Here is a 25,408-nt window from a genome sequence, read left to right on the forward strand (position 1 = left end):
AACTACTGCAAGCTACACCTCCAAAAACCAGAAAAGTGGCATGGCTTGTTGCTGCTGGTGCTGGGAAAGGTTTCTAAAATTAGGCAGGTTTGTAATCGGTTTGATTCGTTATAGTGACATTTTAAAATCATCAGACGGCCCTGCTTGGATTGATGAATTAAAAAGGAAGATTAGACATAACACCTACCAACATGTGACTGGGGACCTGCTTTCCAATGCTGCTTTAACAGATAAAAATGAATTGTAAAATTGCCAATCTCTCTCTTTAGAGTCTCCCAATAGAAAATCCACCCAAAACTCCATGTTGGTACCTCTCTGCTCGGCCTTGGATGCACATTAGGCTACACACACGACCAGAAACAATGACTGAAATTTTCGAGCACACAAATTCACAGGCAAAGTTTCCAGCTGAGTGGGCAACATATTTGCTGCAAAGATTAATCCTGTGAAGAAGAAACGAGAAATATGGTTTAGAAGCATCACCATGCAACTGCGTCTGTAGTTTAGCAGTCTGCTCATCCTATAGGCTTATCAACTGTCTGTAGGCTGTAAACACACACATACAAATAACATCCAGTGGCTCACTAGGCAAGCTTGAAGGTAGGCCTATCAATGTTCAAGCTCAAACTCGTTCGATAACGTTGGCTCTTTCGTTTAATTTATCCCTGTGTGCTAGCCTATAGGCCTACTACACTCTCATTGAACAGACAGTCGCAGGCCAGCCGCAACAGGTGTTAAAGCTGAAAACGGACAAGAACAAGGCTGCGTCGCACAACTGCACAGACAGATGGTCGGAACAGAAACACAAACCTGGGGTAACTGGACTCACCTGTCCTGGCCGGTGTCATCCAAGTCATTCATGGGACATTGATGACGATCAAGCTGTCGTATTCACCGAGGGAGCGAGGTTCACTCTGAAAGACTGGAGATTTTTTTTTTCGTGTTACACCTGGCAGGTAAAAAAGGTGAGTGCAGCCGTCTATCAAGTGGAGCACGCCGTGTTGAGACACGAAGACACACCCATTTATTAGAGAGGGCGAATGACTTCTAATTAGCCTACCCTCTCCAAGCTCTATACGAACACTTTCTACTTTACATTTTTTCCCCTTTACCGAATGTAAATCCTACTGTGAGGTCACATCAAAGGACAACAGCTTCACGCACTCTTCGATATTAGGCTACCTACTACTGTCTTTTTAAAGGAAAATGCACAAGTCATCTTTAATCAAATTAATTGCACCCTTCTCTCGCTCTCTCTCTCTCTCTCTCTCTCTCTCTCTCTCTCTCTCTCTCTCTCTCTCTCTCTCTCTCTCTCTCTCTCGCGCGCGCGCTCTCTCGGCTTGGGGCGCATCTTCAGGAAAAACCGGTGGCGGGGGTCTGAGAAGTAGCCTATTTAGTAAGACTTTAAACTAATCCAACCCTCAACAGAGAAAAGCCTGACTTCTTTGATTTCTCTCTCTGGCAGACGATTCATTACAGACGCAAAGGTGAAATTGACACTCGAAAACAAAAAGAACATGCCATTTTATAGGCTACTTGGATGTAGGCCTATTGCTGTTTATACTCTGTGTAATTCAAGTGTCAAATAATCCTGGTTGCGTCAGCAGAGTTGCCTCTGATGCCACACCCTCAACAGAACAGTGTCTGCAAAATCAGCAAGAGCCGCTCATAATTCATGTAACAGTTAAATTCACTGTACTCAGATCTATCCACTTTGCATTTGCAGGTGGGAACTTCTAGTCTAAAACCAGTCTGCATAGAGTAAAGTTAATTCAGATCACTTGATTTTTGGTGGCTCTACAGTTCCAAACTATTGTGAAAGAGAAACAAACTCCTTGCTAAATCCCTTTCTTCATCTCTTGTTATTATTGTTCAAAATGTAGGACTTGAAAAAAATCTGCATGGTTGATGTAGGCCTATTTGCATAATTCTGGCAACTTGTGGGGTTGTGTCCGCACGGTTGAATGCACTTATTGTAAATTGCTTTGGATAAGTGTCAGCTAAATGTAATTTCCTATAAGATAACTTGTATTTGGTTCATACATGTAGCCATATGTATAATGGCCGTCTTATCTTTTTCACCTCTTTCTTCACCCCTGCTCACACTTTCCTATATGACCCCTTATCAAGTTAAGAATGACACTCTCACAAGCCCTTAGAAGTGTCTGACATTATTCTAAAGGTTGAAATTCTGGCATGTGGACAAAAGCAAACATTCTCATCGTAGGGTGTTAAAATTAGGCAGGCAGTTTGGCCCGGGGAGCTCTTTGCTGTGCCTAATGCAGGAATGACATCGGACTGGTTTGTAGACCCACCTGTACAGGGAGTCACCCTTGTACACCAGCCAAGGCAACCCTCCCATGCTTTGTTTAAGCTTGCACAGAAAGGACAGTGTGCTAATGAATTTATTTTAGGATGTTGATCTAGTGGCACAGTTGCATTTAAAAGGCAAATGGCTACATAAAGAAGGTCCTAAAGGTCCTGTGAGAAATACAATATAACTTTCAAGATAAAGCACAGATATAAGAAGATTACATACACTTTTGATTACAAAGTTTAATTTAAAAAATAAAGTTGTACAACAGCCACCGCTTTGGCATTTTGACATGTCACACTAGCAAAAACAATCACAGTAAAAATAAAAAATAAAAGTTATATGGTATATGCATCCTGGCTCACTGTCATGACTTATGGGGACAGTTGAATATGCAGCCATGTTTAACGTTAGTAACACCTGGGGTTTTCCCACTATAACCATTCAAAATGTTTGTGTGCAAAAAGCCCTGCCGGGATGCAATGGGCCTGGATAACCTTGAACAGATCTGGGGGAAAGAGGTACTGCCAAGTCCAGCTAATAATAGTTATTATACACAGTAAATACATCAAAAAACAAACTACTTACATCATGTCAGAAGAATGCTAACTCCACTGGCCTCGCTGCATTTGTACAAACCAGATACAGCCTTGCAGACCTTCCCTACATTGGGATTTAGCAGTAGTAGAGGTTCAGGTATACTACCAGAGCTTTGGCATTGAAGCATCTAATGGACCTCTGCCATCATTTATTTTGTTAGTTACACCTGTGTTTGATTAGCCAAACATCCTGACGTTAGAAAGGATTACTGGCAGTGTCAGTCCCCCAGTCCTCCAAGAAGCCAACAGTGACCTTTTGGTGCCGTGACACTAATTCACCTAATCACATAATATCAGTGTAACAGTGAGAATAAGATAATACCAATACAACATTTTAAAGAATCTAAAATTAAACACATTTAACATAAGATTACACTTCCATTACAACCAAAACGTCAGTAAGTGGTATTCGTTTAAGTCATTTGGTTTTGTGCTAGCAAGTTTACAGTTGTGCATTTGATGGTTTCACGTTGATCTATTTACTTTATGACTGTACAACTATTTGGTATTGCAGTATAAGTATTGTACATAGAAACAATATATTTGTATACATTATATGCATGTACATTTCCCTGTGATTACAGCTACATTTTCTGTCTTCTCCAAGTGATTTGCTTTCAAACCTGCACGTTGATAGGCTACTGTACTGCTCTGGTATGCGCCAATATCTCCGACTACAGAATTATTGAGTTCAGCATTGGTATGTGTGCGTCTGTCTCAGCCTTTCCCTCAGTGACACCTGCTCTTGGCGGTTTTGTTGCTCGGAGGTCCTCCCATAGGGGAGGTCAGTTGGTATTTCAGGAGCTTGTTGGCTCACTGACTATGTTATGCATTAGTAGGTGTTGGCTGCCATGCCATCCCCTTTCAGAAATGTCATTTATTTTTTCTTGCTGTGTGAAACCCAACATTTTTGTCGCCTTCTTTAGACATTTCAAAGAGGAAGCTGAGAGGGGACAGAGCGTTTTCCATCGCTGCTCCAAAAATGTGGAACAATCTGCCCTTCCAAATCAGACAGGCCTCTTCAATCACAATTTTTAAAAAACACCTCAAGACCCATTTTTACTCGCTGGCTTTCGACCCAGTGTGAGACTTTTGATGTTATTTTATTGTACCTTATTTTTGTTATTTTAGATATTATTTTTTACCTTAGCTTTATTCATTTTTCTATCTATTTTTATTGTACCTTATTTTACTTATTTTTATTGTACTTTATTTTACTTATTTTTATCTATTTTTATTGTACCTTATTTTAGGCCTGTACAGCACTTTGTCTCTGCTCTGGTTTGATGAAAGCGCTTTATAAATAAAGTTGGATTGGATTGGATTGGATTTAGACAGGACAATAAATCGCATGGCTCTAACCTACTTTCGACTCCTTCCTCTCAACAAAGCAAATCGAAAGATAGTTGGGTGTAATTTACTCTATAATTGATAAGATTTATATAGCGCTTTTTTGGAGGTCACTCAAAGACGCTTAAACTCTAATGACTCACTTCCCAGAACAGAGAGTATACTCCTCCCCTGTGTCAGCTTCCTCCTTTTGTGTGCTTGCAGAAATCCGTAATACCCAGTTAACTCCTAGAGAATTCCTGGTAGGTTGGGCAGTGAGGAGGGCCGGTCCTCCATCCTTTCCCCTTGTTAACAGCAAATAAGATTGAAAACTGCTTTACGGTACATTGGACCAGCATTGATGTAGTCATTTCAAAATAACCCGTCTACCATAGATTATCAGAGGAACTTGGCTTTACTGTGTAAAGAGAATTTTCCAAGTTCATATCGCTTCAGCAAGATCAGCTCAGTCAATGTTATATGTCCTTCTCTTGGCCTTAGTGTGTATCTGTGCTTGTTACCATCCTGTTCTGCTGTAAACAAATCAAATCAGTTTTCTGTAAACAGTTGGATTGGCATGTCACTCGTCTCTTAAAGTTGTGTGTTGATGTGTATAAAGTCATGCTCCAATTCACAAGAGGTCAACTTTGCAAAGAATGATCTAAGAATTTGGAGTGTGTCTGTGTTGAATGTTTTTGTTTGTGATTTTTTTACTTCCTGTCACCTCACTGTGTGCATGGTAGAATAGATAACTTAAGAGGGGGAACTGGTTGGATCACTTGTGCATAAACAGCCAATCACACACGGGAGATGCGCCACAAACTGGTCGGAGCGTTTCACAGCTCAGTGCATTAAAAAAATGAATTAAGCTTTTGTGTTTTCTGTTTCATTGGAAGCATGCTGCACCCTCAGTCACCCTGCAGTCCTCAGCTCCAAAGCAAGTCTGCAAAGCTTTGTTAGAAAACTATTAAGAATTTATAACTTATCTCATAGGACGTCAGTTCCCTGAGAAAACTACCAACAGTGGGCCTTTTAAACACCACATTCACATTTTCTGCCCATTTCCTATTGTGTGTCCACATAAACACCCACACATGTATTCATTGGAGGAAACAATCTCAGCCTGCTGATTTTTGGTAGAGAGTGGAAAAACTGCCCCTTTCTTTGTTTGGTTGGTCCTGGGATGTCTATATGTGTGTGATAATAGTAATGACCTTGAGTCAAATTTCCTTTCATAGAAATGAAAGCGTTGTAATGTGTTGAATGCAATCTTTACCCTTTGCTTTGGCCAAAGTATGTCCTCTATCCATTCAAGCGTAGGTCCAACTGTTGATTCAACTTTATTTGAGTTAATATGTATTTGCCTTTTAACAGCCATATACAGTTTTCAAGATGCAATTTCCCCAACATGTTTCAGGATAATTGGTAAAGCATAGTTTCTAATCAACTTTTTACATTTATTTTTCATAAAACTCTAATTGCCATTGCATTTGCTATTAAAAGTTAATTGTGACTCATTTCAGGCAGATAACCTTTGCCTCATCATGAAAAGCGCTATATAAGTCAAGTCCATTTACCATTTACCATGACTGTCTTTAAGGAGTGGGTGTATCTGCTGAACAAGCATAAGAATCATAGTCATGCTTGCCTAAACTGTCATATGCAGGGACCCCTCCCTGTTAATCACACAGTGATACGTTTCATATTTGATGATGCAGTCTAATTTGTACATCCAAACCTATTCTGTGACCTCCTACCCTTTTATTAACACGATTTATATTTTGAAGACCAGGAACATTGCATGTCTAATGTTCCTGGTCCTGGTTCCTGGTGTGGGGGACTGTGGCTCAGGTGGTAGAGCGGGTCGGCTGATGATCAAAGGGTTGGAGGTTCGATCCCCGCCCTGCCAACTGTGTCATGGTTGTTGTTTCCTTGGGCAAGACACTTCACCCACCTTGCCTCGTGTGAATGTCGATAGTTAGCCTGCTATCGGTGTATGAATGTGAGTGTGAATGGTAACGTGGGAAAGGAAAACAGGTATCCCTTGTAAAAGAGTCTTCGGTCTCAATGGGATTTACCTGTATAAATAAAGGTTAAAAAAAATAAATAAATAGGATATGCATACAATTGAAAAGTAAAGTCCTTTTGGGGAAAACATTTGTACCCATTGTGCTGCAATTCCTTTGCAACTGGCATTTAATAAAAAAAACCTTTGAAAGAAAAGTAAAGTCCTGAATGAATTTTTTAATCTAAAAACAACCGATCTGCATAACATGATGGTTCAAGATGATTGACAATGTTCATCATAATGATTTACATTATTATATGAGCACCAAAGTTAAAAGTGATTTTGAACCATAGAAGAAAACCCAAATGCTTGAGAGGGAGGGATACAAAACAACCCGCTTTAGGCAAATTCAGACGGGAGCTGTGTTTCAGGAAAGGGTGGACACTGATCCAATCTAACGTACAAATGCAGAGTGTTTACATACTGGCATCCCCTTCACCAAATATGGTCAAATCATTTGGTAATTGTCTGGGTAAAATGAGTTGTTTGTTCGCAAAACACAAGCTTGCTGCTGTTAATTTCTGAGGAAAGGAACAGAATTGAGCACATGAACCTTGACTGTTATGTTTGAAAGACCTCCTCTTTTACTGGCGTTCTTGCCATTAGTTACTGTTATTTGCTCTTGTTTCTGGTGTGTACATGCAACTCAATATGTAATTAAAGACGTTTTAAATTCTCTCAGTGATTTGACAAAGAATCGCATAGCAGTTTCATCCACTCAAAACCATGTTTACATTATTGCTTTTCATTTTATATTGTATTTCATCACTAAAGCTCTAGCGTGTAGCCTACATTTTTATATATAAATGAATGTCGGTTACATTCAAGCCATCGCCAAACGAGTTGACAACAGCTCCCCGCCAGTGTCCGGCGTCACCCCCTGATACTGGTGCAGGAGCTCAGAAAAATCCCAGGAAGCACCAAAGAAAGGACTTCTTTTTTGATTCTACTGCTAAGAAAAAACTTGGACGTACAGCAGAAAGTAATAAATCCATGCGCAAGGCACCGATAGTGTTGTAATACATCAGAATTCCTCATGGGGGCAGGGAAGTTAATAATAAAGTGGAAGCAATAAAAACGAAATAATAATAAAAATGATTAATAATAATAATAATAATAATAATAATAATAATAATAATAATAATAATAATAATAATAATATTAATAATAATACAATTGGTAACACTTTACAATAATATTTCCTAATGCTTCATTAATACAGCATTTCCCACTCTGTTTACCAGTAACTAAACAGTGCTTGAATCAGTTTCTCAGTAACTACTCATACACTTATCATTACCTAATGCTTCATTAATACAGTTACTCCTGCTCTGTTTACATTAACTAATCAATGGTGCTTGAAATACAGTCTCTCAGTACCTATCGTTTGCTTACCATTCGTTCCTCAGTAGTTCCTCAGTAACTCACTTTTTGTGACCCTTATTCTAAAGTGATACCGGAAACTTTATTTGTGTACCTGATGTTCTGATTTGGAAAGATTTTAAGGTGGATTGTGTTGTTGGTTATACATTTTGTATTTGCTCTTTGGATTTCATGGTTTGAGCACATGGACGCAGGCATATGGAGTCTGGACATAATGTGTCAAATGAACTTAACACATGTAACGTACTGAAGGAAGAAGAACAGTTTTACGTTTTTTTTTCTATCATCTAATCTGGTATTATATCAGAGTTTTTGTTTTGTTTTATTTTCAGAATTGTCTATATTTACTGAAAAGCGTGTTAATTAGTCTGGTATAAGACTTCCCTCTTCCCACATGTGTGCAGCCCATCGTCGGCTGCAGGTGGAGTAGAGCTCCCTCATGCGTCACGCGCCTTTGACTTTAAATAGAGGCTGCAGCGGGGCGCACTTATAACGGTCTGAAGAGCTGCTACATGGCATTCGAAGGGAGATCACTACAAATACGCGCCTTCTGGTCACTTTTGGATTACATTTCCTTGTCAAATTTCAACTAAATTCTCAGATCGTTTTATTTAATTGTTACCCCGCTGTTACCTGGATACGATGGCCAGCTCGGGACTTCAGCTCCTCGGTTTCTTCCTATCACTGATGGGTCTTGCTGCCACAGTGTGTGCTACTTTAATGGTTGAGTGGAAAAAGCATATCTCGGGCAAAACGCACCGCATCTATGAAGGCTTGTGGATGAGCTGCAGTGGCAATGAGAGAACGACCTGTGAATTTCACCAGTCCCTCCTTAAGCTGCCAAGTAAGTTTTTATCTCGCCTGCATCTCCTCTAAGTACCAGACATTGCTTGTTGAGATACCTTCCACAGACTATAAGTTACTATAATTAGACAGAAGTGCCTATTTGGATTGGCCTTATCAGACTTCATGGCATAGGTCTGATATACTTATAAATGTGTACATATGAAAGTCTTCTCATAGTATATTTAAAGATCTATAATTTTACTTAAGCTTAATTACCTTATGATGCTAGTGAATTTCAGAGGTCATAGAATTGACTGTAAAGATGGCAAACTACTGTATATTTGTCTGTATTTTCTGTAACGTACCCACTTCTGCTCCTCTAGCTGAGGTCCAGGTTACAAGGGCCTTGATGCTGCTCAGCATCTTACTCTCCATTGTGGCGCTCATGGTCTCCACCTTGGGAATGAAGTGCACACACTTCATGGACGCCAGGCCCGAGAGCAAATCCACAACAACCATGATCGGAGGAATCATGTTCATGGTTGCAGGTGTGCGTGGATAATATGTAAAATAGTATATATTCTTATTATTCAGTGTTGATCACATGTTTTTGATTTTATCTTTATTGAACTAGAATTTTTTATTTTTTATTTAATTGAATTTAGAATCTAATGTTTCAATGTCTTTGTACTGGCCTAGATAGGCAACAATAACAATGAGTTAAAGACAAACACCATAAAAAGGCAACACAAGAAGGAATCTTGAATAACAATTCTAGTGCAATTATGTATTTCATCCTAAAAACAAATGATACCTTATAACAACCCCAATATGCACAAGAAAACCCGAAGCAATAAAGTAGTCTGTGATACAAATATAAACAATACTATGTGTTTTCTTTGTTTAGGTTTATTGACCATCATCATAACCTCCTGGTTTGTCGGCATGATTGTTCAGGCATTCCAAGAATCCCATCGCCTGGAAAGGTACACACACACACACACACACACACACACACACACACACACACACGTGGGACTGTGTAAGGAGTCCTTTTTAACTGTGTCTTGTTTTCCCTGCAGCTTTGAGTTTGGTAACGCAGCCTTTGTGAGCTGGGCTGGTGGCCTCCTCACTATGGCTGGCGGTGCTTTCCTGGGATGTCGGAGATGCAGGCGGTCTGGGTCGACACAGTCCCTACATGTGAGCGCAAACCACCTCCTCCCCACATCCACCCAATCCAACTATGTCTAGTGAAGGAGAGCAAGAGAGGTACCAGGAGAGGCCCATACAGTCGCCCCAGGACTGAATTTACAAACTGGAGCAGCTTGTGTTTCCTGGATGAGGAATGGTCCACTGCAGGAGTATCAATACTACCTACTGACCATCAAACCAGTAACCAGGATCAGGATTATACACAGTTTAACACATGAAGTGTGTACTGATGTTCAATCCCTTTTTCTTTTTGCATGTTTGTTGAATTTTCTTTAGGTTTAAATGTCTGGTTTAATCACAGTGATTTACTCTTCACAAGTAGCAATGAAGATCTGTCTCAATAGTTTACAGTGCGGACATAACATTACAGACTCTGTAACAGGATTTCTTTACTTTTACAGTGTACTTTGCCATCTAAATCTTTCCATTTACCTCTTTAGTTTCACACCAGTGTTATAGATTATTTTTTGTGTATGTTGTTCATTATTTACAAAGGTTTTATGTCTATATGTCAAAGAAAACATATCATTTGCATTGTTGTGTTGCACATGTTGTAGCAGTTTGAAGAACAATAGTATGTACATTTTGAAAGTAAAAAATTAAACTACGTATTCTGATTCTCACTCTGTTTTACATTCTATTATGTTGCATACAGTATTTGGCGGATTATTTAAATATATATATATATATTATATACTCACTTAAATCACTGATGGTACTGTAAATTCTTATTCCAAGCATAGCATGTTTGTTTGTTTTGTACAATAATTTAGTCCTCAATGACTATAAGGTAACTGAAATGAAAGAATAGCAGTATAAAGAATACTAATATTTGAGGTGTTTTAGTTAATATTTCCATGAGTAGAAGTATAAAGTGCCATAAAAAGGAACACTCAAGTAATGTAGAAGTACCTCAGTACCTTAATACCCAGCAGAGTAAAACTGTTGGAAAATGACTCATTCCTCAGTTGAAACACAACATGAAGCTGGTGACTGTGTCCAATCTTTGCCGGATGTAAACACATTTAGGAATCTCTCATGAGACTTACATGCTGCTGCTCAGTGCTGCCAACACTTCCTGTACTTCTAGAGAGGAAGTAGTAAAGTGGCAAAGATGCCATTGTTGTTTTTGGCTGGTGAAGCAAAGATGATCACTTACGTATGTTGTTAAAGCGGTGTGTGAAAGTCATACTATTTCTATAGAGTTTTTTCTTTAGAGCTTTCAGTATGTAGCTGTTATCCAAGTACAGTCTATACAAAAACAAACACAAATATCTGCATGTAAATGCACTCACCCTGACAATTAAGATTTTCAGTTATCTGTAATAGAGAGACGCATCAGCAGATGAGACATATAAAACACTTTTTTGTACATGGACTATTTTGTCTTTCTGCCACACAATTAGTTTATTTTTTTAAACAGTACATAGTAGAATTTAGATATTTCATGTGGAGTTTGGTAAATAGGTTATCTGACGGATGGCAGTGTTTTGTATTTCAAATGTTTCCTCTCACAAACTTTATGTTAACTAGAGTATTTGTGCGCGCTACCCACGCTCAACCTCTAGTCAGTGGAAAGTGATTAGTGACATAGTTATTACATACAGGAGGAGTGGGGAAGGAATTATGCCATGTTTGAGTGTGTCTTCATCACTTGTGGTGTGCACTTTATGTGGCATGAGGTGAGGGCACGTTTGGTGGATTGGTAGGGTCAATGATGGCGTTGTAAAGGATCTCTAGAGCTGCAAAGTTTGTTATGTTTTGGATTTATTTATTAATGAAAAAGGTGCTGTAAATGCAAAACAGCAATGTTGTCTGTCAGTCCATCTTGGCTGTCTCCCACAAACACCCTTACACATGTTGCTAGTTTGTCTCTGCTGAAGTAAGTGTCCTACCGGCCGTGTCCCAACACACTGTGGGCCAGGAACACACCAAATCTCTTGTTCTCCTATCCTGCAGATGTTCTTACCAATCTAAAAGGTGCAATGACAAAATGTACGTATGCAAGATGGATGGTATCTCACCTTTACTGATTGTGACAGCAAAGTGGGTACAACAGTAGGGTTTGGATCCACACATCATCGTTTATGACCTTAATAAAAAGCTGAGCTTCAAAACAGTCCAGTGATTAAACTGCTATAACTAAAAACACCTACAGAGGGAGACAAACTCCTCTAAATGTCTGACTTTCAACCATAGATAGTATAATAAAGCTTTCAACACTCCAACAAACAAGACAGCATCTTCTTGTACTGTACAACTCACCATATGACTGTGTGGAGAAAAATACAGTAATTTGTGAATACAATAATATATTCATTGAGTATTTATTGGTTTGTTGAGCAGGGTCATTGCACATAGATTACCAAGAGGCTTTACCAAGATACTATTATTCGTCTGTATATTCCCCTGGACAGATGTTACAAAGTCAACCAAAAAAGAAATGAATAAATAAATGCTTGCATAATGTAAAAAGAGACTAATTTTAGATTAATAAAGGCCTAAATATTAGATTAATATAAAGGTGTTCATTGCTTATTCTTGAGTCTAAAAGTTAAGTTATTTATATAGGCTATGCAATATTGCCTCAGGGGTATACATTGTATTGTTAAACATATTTTACATAAATGAAGATCAAAATAATGAATAGCCTATAGCTTTGTAAAGACCTATTATTATTTTATTATTTGTATTGTTTTTTATTATTATTCGGCTATTAGTATTAATAGGCTATCATTACATTTGATTCAATATATTCCTGACAGTTCAAGGAGGAGAACTCCCTATTGTATTTAGAGGAACACACAGAGGCAAGTTCCTTTCTCAGGCTTTTCAGTGGTCACTTTAATAAGGCTGACCGGAGAACCATGGGCTTCTTTTTCTTTTCATAGTGTCCTCAGATCTTCAGCGGGACTTTGGATATCTGACATTTCTCTCGTAAAGTGTTTTTGTTTTAAAGCCCAGCTGTCCTTTAAAGTGGTGGGTGAATAAAGTGAAATTGAGCGATGGGAATATCCGTGACACACAGGTCTGTGAGGCGACCCGAGTGACTACCCCCCCCCCCTCCTTCGGGTCTCTAGCAGCCTGTAAGCATGGACGTATTATAAGAGCCTGTAAGGAGCGCGAGCTCTGATCGTACTCCCATTCATTCCTTGGAGGGGAGGAGTTAGCGGAGCCGGAGAAGGGTCATAACAAAATGTGTGTGTCCCCGAGTGAAGCAACATTATTTCCGCCCTGGTCCGGTGCCGTCCTGGATCTCTCCGTGAGGAACGTTTTAAATGGACTCTAACACGAGGCTGCGCTGGTTGTTGTTGTGATTGACAGTCTGCTCTGCGCCTGCCGTCTGAACCGAAGCAGAGGATGGATGGAAACTTTCCACGGGCTGCTATTTTGTCAGTGGTCCTGCTAACCGTCTCGTTGTCATCATCTGCAACTTTTCTGGAGCCTTACGACCTTTTATATGACAGCGCGGTGCAGGCTTTTTACAGCGGCGACTACACCGATGTGGTGCGCTATATGGAGGCAGCGCTCAACAGCTACACAGAGGTTCGGCGCACCAGAGTCCGGTGCCGCTTGAGTTGCCAGGATCAGCATCCGTTTGATGAGACCTTCTCGGACCTGCGCTTCTTCGACGTGGTGCTCCGGAGAGCAGCCTGTATGAACGCGTGCATCGGGGAGAAACTGGGCTCTCAGTCTCTGCACAAAATCAGCGAGGATGTAGTGCAGGACTTCCAAAGGAGGATCCCCTACAACTATCTTCAACTGGCTTATCAGAAGGTAAGAGGGGGGAGGGTCAGAGTATCCTATAGCTGATTCTATGAGCACTGGCGCTGCCCCCTCACTATGCTCTCCACATTTCCTGCTGAGCATTCCTCATCAGCTGTTGCTGCTGCCCAGCAACGTGATGCAGAGTAGGCTAATGAGGCTGGACAGACCGCTGGAAAACAACTGTGGACTCCCGGGGATTCAATTTCCACCATTTCCATTCAAAGTACACTTTGGAATTTGTACTTTCAAAGCTGAGCATGTAGCATCTCACTCCTCCTGTACAATGCATGGGACTCACTACAAGATTGTTGATTGTTGATAGACCTCAGACAACTGAGAAAATCTGCCACAATAAGTAGGCCTATGTAGCCTATAACTCCACTGGTTAAGTGGAACTTCATTTTTTTTTTGTATTTTCTGATATTAATATTTTTTAAGTTTTATTTTTGCTATAAGAGAAAGCAAACTTGCAGGATGGAAGTTGAAGTAATAATTAAACATGCTGACCTATAAGCCTTACTGGATTTACAACTAAAAATGGCATACAAACATATATTGAACAAAATCAAATAAGTGCACATTAAAAAAAATGTAATGCAGGAAATGCATACTGCATATCTGTTATAGGCCTATATGAAGATACAGATATCATAGTATGTGATAAACCTGGCCATTAGTTACCTGGCTGATAAGCTACATGGCTGTCAAGCTACAGCTCTGCATCTTTGTTCAAAGTATCGAGCTGGGAGGTTTTCCGTTGCTGACAACAGTATGAACAGTATCGCACCATGTCAAAGACTGCTATGTTGTTATTAGATTTACTTCCAGGTAGAGTGAGGCTCAGTGGCCAAATCACAGCATGCCGACTCCACACATGTCTCTGCACTTGCTTCATTCCTTTGTTTACAACCTACCAGCTTTATTTACCACGGCCCCTCAGTGTGGGGTGTGTATTTGAGTCAGATTCTTCTCTTTTTGCGCTGGCAAGAGAGGGTGCATAACTAAACAGTCCCATACTTCCACCATATCCCAATCTCTACACTTAATTCAAAATCTTTGTCATTCGCTCTGGATTCATAGAAATTTCCAGAACAGCATTTCCCACGAGGTCCATCTTTTGGCTGGGACGTTGAGCGCTAGGCGTGGGAACAATCCAAAACACAGATTAAAACAGGAGAGCTGGGGAACAAAGTGCTTATTCAGACTCTTTGTGCTATATTGGTCCCCCAGGGGCAAATAAGTTAGATTTTTGTCTGTTGTGTTCTAAGAGTATTTGCCAAATCCCAAATGTGTCCCAATCTCCTTTAATGCTTACTTTGGACCTCCGACAGATGAAAAGAGTGAACTTGAGCTTAACAAACACTTCATTCAACACGCAGGAATACAATAAGATGTGTGACAACGATGAGACACAATGATTCCTGCAGGGAAATTGTCCCTCAACAGCACAATCAGGGTCAACTTCAGGACACTTCAGTGGGCAGATACTTGCAACTCAAGGGTCTTGAAGCGTCATATCAAACAGCAGTGACCGTGTGTTAGTATTTACAAAGATTGACCTCAGGCTGTGGTGAATCTCAGTCCACTTTTTACCCTCACTTGTATAAGAGAGGTAGCCTGGAAATCCAGACCCTGATATCTTAACAGGCGCAGCAAATTTAATTTGCCAGCGCCTAGTGGCAGGTCTGGAAATGCCAGGCTATAAGAGAGGGACATTTTATCCTAATCATAGCTCAGTGGGGAAGCTGGCCCTGACTCCTCACAGGAACCTGAGACCAAGTTGACTTACACAGCCTCAACCTCAGACCTGCTCCAAATGTCAGGGTGTTGACACGCAGCTTCCACTGCTCAGAAGTGCTAGGGAAGTTAATCAGCCCTCCTACACTGTCTGCAGGGCAAATCTTTTTGGGCCATCTTTTTCTGAATCAGCAGAGAAAGACTAAGGGTTGAAGTGATACTCTTCCGTCTAGACATGAGAATAGGCATGAACTTACACACAGATCCTTGCCCAGCTGTAAAAATATTTCAAAAATTTTATGAAAAGTGTTGTGATTTCTCTAACATCTGTTTGCAGGGGGGAACAAGAGGAACATTGTGTTTTTTTGTCTCTCTCACGACAAAGTTCAAACTGAAGCTCTCATGAATGTTTAAGCAGATTTTTATTTTTTGGGCTTCCCTTTCGCGTTGTTCTGCGTCTTTCCTAATGCGTTGACGTCTCTATGAACCGACTACATGGCAGCACATCAAGGCTGAGAGCTCAGATGATGATCTTACCACAGGTAAAAAGAGGCAGAGCTGGAACGTTCCTGTTAGCCAATCAGAGGCCATCAGACCAGTCAGCGCACACTTCTTTGTGTGTGTGTGTGTGTGTGTGTGCGTGCGTGTGAGTGTGTGCGTGATATAAGTGTGCGTGTAGACACCCCCACATGTGTGTCAGTGTGGGGGCACTTGGTGGTGTTTGTGAAAATAAATAACATTCCTGCAGTATTTAACATTCCAGCATCACAGGCCCTCCTCCCGACAGCCTCTGGCATAATGCTGCCATTGGTCCGGTCAGAAGAGGCTTCACAGTCAAGAACTGTTCTCCCCACTCAGGCAACTGCGTATGTCCCCAGCTCGCCCGTCCTTTAGCCTGGCAAATATTTGTTTTCCCTTTTGTGGTCTGTTTTCTTTTCTAAAAAAAGGAGAGACACGCCACCTTTTGCAGGTATTAAAGGGAAACCTCTGTAGCTGCAATTGGGCTGGGCCCAGATGGCCTCGAGTGATCTCTACCATCTGGCTCCGGCTCACGCCCTGTTTAAAGTCCCTGGTCTGCCCTCAGGTGCAAGAGGAGATCGCATCTCCAGCCGCTGTATTCTTAATTAGACGGGTCTCACAATCTCATTGCCTTTCCAGGGAGTGATTGTGAAAGTTCTGCTCATTATTTATTTATTTATTTTTATTATATTTATCGATGTTACTTTCTATGATGTTTTATTTTACTTAGATGTGTTCATGCGTGATTTAATTTGCTTTTTGCTATCTATTATTACAAGAGGTCCTGTACTTAGTTGTTTGTGGTACCCTATAAGTAACATATGCCATCGTGGAATTTGATGGAAACCCCTCCATCCTCTCTGGTCTGGTGCCCTTCGGTCTAGTTGTTGCCACAACAGACCTCCTGCCTACATCTCCTGTTCCGGGGTTTTTGGACGTCCTCTCTTCCACCTGCCTTGTGGGTTCCATTGCTTTGTAACTGAATTGTTTGGTCCTCTCTGAGTGTGTGATCTATCCTGCTCCATTTTCTCCTCCAGATTGGCATTTTTAACATATTGTTTCTTGTTTGATGAGTTCCCATAGTTTGGCATTTTTATGGTGTTGCACCAGTAGATTCTCAGAACAAACTCAAAATATTCAACTCAAATGTCAAAACCAATCCAATAATCTGTGTATTTTTGATAAGCCATAGGTAACAGCTAGGGAGGAGCTTTTCAAACCCACGGCCCACTAGCTGGTTAGTCATTACAAACCTCCTGTTGTGAAGCCACCTGAAACATTCTTCAAACCCACTGAACTGTGTTGTACAGTACTTTCTAGTGGAGTTCCCAAAGTTTCCTCAGATATGTCAAAGGGGCCATTTTTAACCCATCAATGTAGATGCAAGGAAGGAACAAGGATTACAACCCCCATGCTGATAAATGGAACCCGGCAATGATTTGACATAAAAAAAACACTTCCTCTAATTTCACTGACATATTAGAGCAGGAGGCAGCTTTCTCACAAGTTAATTAAGTTCATTTGTCTTGGGAATTCTAGACACGTACGCAGCTCAATAACCATCCCATCGTCACTTTGCTTAGAGAATTTTCCCTGTGTCTCCCAGCATGATGCTAAAGGCCAGGACACACCAGTCCGACTACCCGAAAATGGAGACTGCCGATTCAGGGAGCTCCAGTCTTCCCGTCGCGGCTGAAAAAGTGCAAAGAACACACCAAACCGACTGCTGACTTTCCGTACGCTCTGCGCTTGCGCGGGACGTAATGTCTCCATAACAGCAGGCGGCGCTAATCTGTATTGTGGCCCGAAAAAATACGGAAGCCGGAAATGATGGGACGGCTCTCTAGACCATAAACATAGATAGAAATACGTATTTATATTTATGGACCATAAAGAGCACCATTTTTAGCAGTGAGTGTCGAGCATGGTGTCGAGCAGTCAACAAGGGTTGAGGGGTTGATGCATGTGACTACTCGCTGAACGAAACAAACAAACACATTAAAATGATGGCTAACTGTTGTTAGCTGTTTGTGCTATCCGCCTCACTTCCGGGCTTCACTGATTCGCTAGCCCTCCACAAATCAAATTGCTCCAACTGAAAGACTGCCCGCCGCCGATTGAAGAAGCCCGACGACATCTACGACGACCGATTTCACGGCACACACCAAACAGATTCGTGTCCTCGCCCCCTCCCGACTCTACGACGGCGATTATCGGGCCGGTGTGTCCTGGCCTTAAGAGGCCAGGACACACCGGTTGGTCAGAACAGTCTCTGAAGCCTGCTGATGCTATGAGCATCCTCTGGAATTTAATCTTTTAAATTCTGACACATTCATTGTTCCACTGTAAACACAATGGTTTGATAACAACCTAGAAGGCAGCTTGCGGCTCAAGACCAGTCCTCCTCGCTGGAGATGGTCACACAGTCTGATGATTTGGTTTGTCTATCAGTAAGGCTCAATCCTTATATAATTCAAAGCTAGCATCTTACCAGAGGTATAGACACTTTAGACTGCTGTTGACCGATTGAGTAAAACTTGTGGAGGACAATTGCACAAGTAGGCACAGCCAGCAGTCAGTTTATTTCACTTGTCTGTTCCCAAAAGGAAAAAAGAAATCAATAGAATTAAAATTAATTTCTGATTACGGACATTTCTGACAAAATGAACCATGATTTTCACAGCCCTAAGCCATATTGAGAGAGGAAAAGGTGGATTGACATACACCATCCTCCTATTCTGAACATACCTGCAGTACCAACACACTGCTCTCCTGGCTCCCCTTACCTAGCCTGCTTTGCCCAGACAGCCAGACATTATGGCACTCGGCTGTGCCAAAGGCATTTTGCATGACTGGATTGGAAGGGATAATGGCCCACAGGAATGTGGGGGCACGGTGTGGCGCAACTCAGCAATATTGTTCTCGCCCTGATTTACAAATATACGGCTGCAGGTGAGGAGGATGCAAGAGGCTGGCTATGAATCCCTGCCCAAAACACTGCAGATGTTTGTGAGCTGGGGTGAAACAGCAGGCTGCAGCAGGTTGTGAAACGGGGTCGGACTTGGCCGATAGACAGATACAGGAGCTGACGGCAATCAGGACATTTTTGATTCAAGTTCTAAAACTTCACTCTTGATTAAGTGAGATAATTATCAAAGTGTGTTGTTTTAAATTTTCCAGAGGATCACAATATCTCCTTTTTAGTAAAGGGAGGATTTGGATGAAGATTCACTGATCCAACTAATGCCAGACCAGCATTGAAGGATTGGCAGCAAGGGTTGTTGTTGCCACTATTGTATTGTGTGTGTGCGTGCGTGCGTGCGTGCGTGCGTGCGTGTGCCTGTAAATTCTGGTTGAGTGTCTATTATTCTTTGTGTTGGGTGATTATCAGTCTGGCCAAAGAGTGGAGAAATCAGGGCCGGGATGGAAAAAAACAGAGTTTGCCAGACATCTGTTCAACTTCACTTGTGACTTGCAACTACTTGTTGGCTTCTGCAGGGGTGGAAGCAGAGAAACCACTTCTATCGATCATGTTATCATTTCGGCAGACATTATCTCATTTTAGTTTTTCCATCAAATCATGAAAAGGCAGAATGTTTATTTCACAGCAGAAATGTGTATGCGTGAATTTGTGCTGACTACATAAATACTTTGGGCAGTTTTGGGGATGTGCTGCTTCAGACAGAGCGTCTATAGATAACAGCTTGCTTTAAACCCTTCAGTGGTTGCGTCAAAGAACCTTTGATCCATTTATGGCTGATGCTGAGGAGAGAGAACGTACATTCATCCCTGTTGTTTACTTATTCATACACCCACTGGTGTGCTGTTTACTGTAAACCTGTTAAAACAGGGGAGGTGCAAAGGGCCAGTGTACACCTACCAGTGATGTTGTTCATTTTCTTTTTGCCAAAATGTTTGTTCACATGAAGCCAGCAGAGTCTATTCAGAGAAACTGAGTGTACTTTGAATTAACACATATTTGGCTTTGACAGAGCTGTTGGCGCAGATTTAAGCCAGACCTTTTAGTCCACACAAAGAGTAAAATGTTCCTAGGGTTTTCTGAGGTATCCCATATCCACCTCGCAGCGTGTTCTGCCCAACCATGAGCTATAAATTGTGCTAACCTCCTCAAGTTGCTTCTGTTCTCACTGGATAATTTCTCACTGTGGAGGGGTCCTGAGCTCCAAGGTGGAAACAAACTCAGTAGAGGTTACAGGAAGTCAAATTTGGAGAAAAAAAATGGAAACTGGTAGTTTCATTTTAAGATCAATTATAGAAGGTTGAATAAGTATCTAATTGTTGGTACTGCTTAGTCATGCACTGAACTGAGAGCCTCTCTGGTTAGTTGGTTGAACTTAATTTAAGTCTCATGCAGCAGAAGGTTTGTGGTATTTGGATTGTGGCTTCTACGTTGTAGTCGAAGTAGAATGGAGCCTGAGTTGTTGAAATAAGCATTTGGCATGGAGTTATCTGCATTAATGCGATATTCGTTTCCATCGCTCCGTCACAGCAGGGACTGCAGATGAAAATAAAGTAAGTTAGGTTAATCGGTTTGACTAAGTCCTTTTTAGGCAGAAGAAAATCTTTGTTTTTTTTAAAACATAAAGATTATGAATCCTGTGCCAAATCCTCCTGTATTCCTCAGAAGTGAGAATCATTCATATTTTCATAGCTGGTTGTTTGCCTTTTTGACCCCACAGCTGTTTCCTGGAAAATTCCATCCGAAGTGTTGATTGTTTATCCAGGCCCACTCCGCTGTCGTAGGCGTGCAGGGCCTTGGTCCCGTGGTGACTCTGCAATAAATGTGTGGCACTGTCTGTGTGTGTGTGTGTTTAAAGTGTTTGTAGCTAGGGTTTGTAGGTGGATATTTTAAGTTCAACAAGGTTGAGATTGATATGTACTTCAACTGCATCCGACTTGTCTTGTATAATAAACATTCTAGCGCAGACATCTTTATTTTATGCCATGAAAAAGCAACATTACAGCTCTCTGAATCCACCCTATGCTACACATCACTGCGTTAATTTTGACAGCTGGCATTGAGAAGGGAACTATTTTCCAATCTGCACACCCCCCTCCTCCTCTCTCCTCCCTCAGATCTACTACTGCCAAAGAATAATTCTTCTTAGTAGTGCATAACACCAGGATTTCCATGTATTATTCCCTGCTGTTCTGCGACCTGCTTATCTCTGCCGTTAGAACTCCTCTCTCGAGAGGTCATTCTCTGCAGGGAAACAGGTAGCATGACACCTATTTAGAGGACAGGAGAAAGTAGTTTTAATGATCCCAGGTTGACCTGACCCCTGGCCGACACTGACCTTGCAGCGTCTCCACATCTGCTTCAGATCTTTGAATTGCTGTTAATAACGGTGATAAACAGAGGCACAAGGAGTCACAGGCAGGCCTGCCTACATTTTTAAAGTACTGAGACAAGAATGGGAGAGAGTGAAGTGGAGGTCGAAGCTGAAGTTTTTATTGATTTCATTTGTCATCTCTAGGTATATCTCAGTGGCTCAGGTAGTGAAACAATGACGTCATGGCTATCAACATAGTGCTGGTTTGAATTATGAAAGCTGGAACTGATTTTGGACTTCCAACATGTGGACCGGGTCATATTTCATGGCTCTGAGAGTTTATGATTAGACAGGAAAAAACAAACAGTGTATACATGTTGATCTTCCCTCATGTGTACATGAGCCAAATATCCTTAAAGAGCCGTTGCTGTAAACGTAGGACTTTCCCCGAAAAGCAGGAGTGTATAGCCAGAGTGAGGTCAGTTATGCATCATCTCCTGCACAGCATGTTTTAAAGATTAGTCGAACTGTTTACTAGGGCAAAATAAAGTAAGACAGAGTGGGAGTTACGGAAGACGGAAAAATCCTTGACATCTCTTTGGCTTGGGAAATAAAAGTGTTCATAACAAATTAATCATCTGCCTATTAGACTATAGTACCTATCTATTCAAAGCAGGAAACTTTGGCAAACACTGACATATTGTTATCTCCTTTTTAAGTTTAGATGGTGAACTTGTTAGCATACAGTTACAAATACAAACAAATCATATTTTAACAGCTTCGACGTTGTAAAAAGGAGTTGTCCTCTATAGTTAATACAAACCTATCATCCTCTTCTGGGCTGAACATTTACTGAAAGCCCTTAAGTGACTTACAGCTCCGGCAACACCTGAATCAGTTGTTTCACTTTCTGTCCATTTCAAGTATTTAAGTATTTCTTTGAGAATAAAATACATCTTAAGACATAATGACAATGTAATATGATGAATTTAAGTGGGGGGTTTATTGAGCACTTTTTTGAGCACTTTCTTTTTTGAAAGTTTACATGCAAGGAGCAATCATTTAACTGGTGGAGACGGAGGAATACAGGGAAATAAACACTTCCTCCTGCTGGGATCATAAACATTATGACAACCAAGGCCAGAGACTTGTATAACAAAGTTCTAAGAATGGTTGGTATGCATGCAGAGGGTATCCGATGTCATCCAGAATATGTGTGCTTTGTGTCATGTTGTGGCGTGTTGACAATCATTTATTGTTTTGTTCTTCAGGCTTCTATGTTGTAAGGTCTTCCATTCCTGTTTGTTAAAGAGTTTTGTTGTTTTAGTTCTGTTGGATGTTCCTGAAGAGAGTGGGATATGTTATGGTTAAGGAGGTTTACTTCACAGTGTGGATTGTGAAAACTTTAACCAAAAAGAAAGATAGTTCCTTTTATTATTCTATCCCTATTTTAATTCTTTTTTTGTGTGTATGTTACTTTTCGTTATGTTCTTTTAGCCATTACTTTGTCCAACATTAGTATTGAAAACAAATTCCTCGTTTTTTAAAATATGTTGAACCATATAGCCATTTATCCATCTCAGCAATTTTGTGTCATGGCGTGACGAGTCCCATGTCGAGGAAAAAATTGGAATCGGATTACTTGAGCCATGTATGGCAAATACAGCCTCTGAGATTAGTTTAGCTGTGTTTGATTGTTTAGCTAATGCCATGTTGATGTACAAGTGGGGGCGGTATTAATCCTGGCAGTACATTTTTCTTTTTTGGAAAGCCAAGATTGACTTGATCAGACATCTCTTTCACTTACATAATTTTGTGGTAAATATTTACTCAGATACAGTACCAACATGTCCAATGTTTCCTATGAAAATGATTCAATCACACTCAGTTCATGTCAGGTAATGTTCATACTGAATGAAAGGGTTTGTACCACCATGTTTAGCGTTGCTTAGTGGCAAGCATAAGTGTTTATCATAGCAAGTAAACAGTTAAGATGATACTACTACCATAGGCAAGTTGGAACTAAAGTACACCGACTGCATTAAAAACTATGGATGAACTTTTTTTCTTTTCTTTATTGGCATAGACTTCAAAACAAAATGCTACTGGCCACTTCCACCCGTGTCTTCCACTTAAAGCACTATTGTGCTCGACGTCATTGAAAAAGAGGGTCACCCTCTCAATTGATCTTTCGAGGTTAAAGCCACTACGAGTAAGTCGGCACGTTGGCGACACCTTTGAACAAAAGCGGTAGTATTTTTACGACGCCAGCTGTCGTGAAGCTGTTTTCTAGCTCGTGCAGGGCCTCAAGATTCAAATAATCAGGAAGCAATATAGGCTAGTGCGTGTCCGTGTGTTGAAAGTGTGAGGGCACCGGACTCTTTTCGGCTCGGTGAGACTGGTTAGTGACACAGCATCAACTACACCTGATTGCAATGAGTTGATCCATTGTCACCTCTCACGGAGCTGAACGAGTATGTGTCCCCACACAAAGCGAATGAACGAGAGACGGCAGTTAGTTATGGATCACGATGAGGTAATGTGTTTATGTTGTTGTAAATAATGACTATTTCAGATGAATAATGGTCATCTGATGATGCTGGTGAGGCAAAGTAAACTTTGTTTTAGTAGGCTACCGCTCGTTCATTTAGGAGTAAACGCTGCAGTCTAGGTTCGCTCCGTGAAATTGTGTATACGTTGCTTGGCAACGCCCTCCCGCCCGCCTATCACTCTCCGTTTTACCTTTTCTTCATTGCATTTTCTTTTTTTTCTTTGATGGTTCAGCCCCGTTATCAGTCATTATGACGACAAATAGCCTAACTGTCTCAAACAAGGCTCCCGCTCCCCTTCTAGGATGACCAGATCGCATTTCCATTAGGCCTACTTTTCACACGTCCCGCAAATTGAGACGTTGTCCCGCATTGTTATTGAAAGTGAGCCCCCCTTTTTAAATGCGTGTTTTATAATCTGGCATTTATCCGATAGCTGTGAGGAGACAGCAGTCTCCGTTTGTCTGTGTGTGTGGTTGTCTGTGTGTGTGTATCGGGCTGCTGGGCTCAGTGGCTCTGTGAAGGTGCTGCAGTGCTTCAGCGTTCACTTTCCTGTTACTTCAAAATAAAAGCCAACTCACGTTTGTCAAGTGAAATGCTAATGTGAAGCCAGTTAAATGCTTTTAATGTGAAGCCGCAGCCTTAATGCTCTTTGTTTAACAGTAGCTAACTTAACTGCTGCGCGCTGATCTAAAGATAGTGTTTTTTTAATATAGAAAGCCGTGTCTCTGGCATTACCGGTGGTGACACGAGCTTATTTTGCTAAAAAAACGGCACTTTGTCCCGCACAAACGTAGTCTTTGTCCCACATCTGGTGAATTGGGATCTGGTCTCCCTATCCCCTTCCCTCACCTGGAGTGATAGGCTCCTCAAATCGCGTTCCTGCGCCATACTGAAATCTGCGACCAATACGGATATGTGACCATAGAGCATGCACGAGCGAACCGAAAATCGGACTGGGTGTACGACCAGATCAAATGCAGTAATAAAAACTATATAAAAACGTCTTTCTTTGCACTGATGGTCTCGTTTGCTGTTAAAGGTAATTTATGATTATGAGAGGAAACATGAGGCTGTTTAAAAGATATTTAAAAGTTACTCGTTGCCGCTTTAAATAAAGGAAAATGAATTGTGTAATAGTGCTGTCAAGTGGTGCAGCATAGTATTGTGGATAAAGAGGCCACAAGCTGCTGAGTGAGTTGTGATCTCTTAACAACAGTCAGTGCATATTGTGTTTACAGACAACTTCATCAGAACATCTGTAAAGCAAACATATCAGCATGAGTTCCTCTGAGCTCTTAAATCTAACCAGACTGTTATTAAAACCATAAAACAGCTTTCCTGTCTTACACAGACTGAGTTGAAACATCTTTAGCTCTAGTCAGCTTCCTCAGAAGACTGTGTACTTTTTCATTAGCTCTAAAGTGCTGACGCATTTGAAATCCACAGGACTCAGATACTTCCTTTCATGTCGCTTTACCGGCAAACCCCAAGCTCTTGTAAAGTAAGCCCCAAATGTTTGCTTTTAATAGTCTGAAAAAAGGTTGTGGGTTTACTTAATTATAGGTGTTATAGGTTCTAAGAATATCTCACATATCTATGACACACGTTTGCGAGAGGGTGACGTTCTAAATTCCCTGGCACGGCTGTAATAAATTATAAACCATGAATTGTAATGAAGTAAATTCCTTCCCTTAACTGCGGCTCACACGAACTGAACTGCATCTCATTAAGCTGTTGATTGTCTTCCGAGGAACGTGTTCGCTATTTTTTTTAAAGTACTGCTCCCCTCAGAGAAAAGGCTTCTAATGAGTTAAACCCAGCACAGGAGCCCACTTTGTGGGCCGGTT

At 41.0% G+C, this 25,408-nt stretch overlaps 2 protein-coding genes across 2 annotated transcripts in view; both read left to right on the forward strand.

Moving 5' to 3' along the window:
- Nucleotides 1-8,197: 8,197 nt before the first annotated feature.
- On the forward strand, nt 8,198-10,263 carry LOC307254177 (claudin-19-like). The gene is made up of 4 exons (XM_080032446.1): nt 8,198-8,537; nt 8,863-9,027; nt 9,387-9,465; nt 9,562-10,263. The coding sequence occupies exons 1-4, from the start codon at nt 8,336-8,338 to the stop codon at nt 9,728-9,730; spliced, it is 615 nt and encodes a 204-aa protein (XP_079888572.1). The 5' UTR covers nt 8,198-8,335; the 3' UTR covers nt 9,731-10,263.
- Nucleotides 10,264-12,904: 2,641 nt separating this feature from the next.
- p3h2 (prolyl 3-hydroxylase 2) overlaps nt 12,905-25,408 on the forward strand; it is a 60,344-nt gene continuing 47,840 nt past the window's right edge. Inside the window, exon 1 of the mRNA XM_080033398.1 lies at nt 12,905-13,468. Within this exon, the coding sequence (XP_079889524.1) occupies nt 13,052-13,468 (417 nt within the window). The 5' untranslated portion in view covers nt 12,905-13,051. The remainder of the gene's footprint in view (nt 13,469-25,408) is intronic.

Source organism: Ammodytes marinus, assembly GCF_949987685.1.
Source record: "Ammodytes marinus genome assembly, chromosome: 8".
NCBI classification, from domain to species: domain Eukaryota; kingdom Metazoa; phylum Chordata; class Actinopteri; order Uranoscopiformes; family Ammodytidae; genus Ammodytes; species Ammodytes marinus.

What these genes read in the sequence shown, in the direction of transcription:
- LOC307254177 (XM_080032446.1), top strand. Translation starts at nt 8,336, where the DNA reads ATGGCCAGCTCGGGACTTCAGCTCCTCGGTTTCTTCCTATCACTGATG. An exon ending in AATCATGTTCATGGTTGCAG is followed by an intron (nt 9,028 to 9,386) that starts GTGTGCGTGGAT and finishes TTCTTTGTTTAG; the next exon opens with GTTTATTGACCATCATCATA. An exon ending in GAATCCCATCGCCTGGAAAG is followed by an intron (nt 9,466 to 9,561) that starts GTACACACACAC and finishes TTTTCCCTGCAG; the next exon opens with CTTTGAGTTTGGTAACGCAG.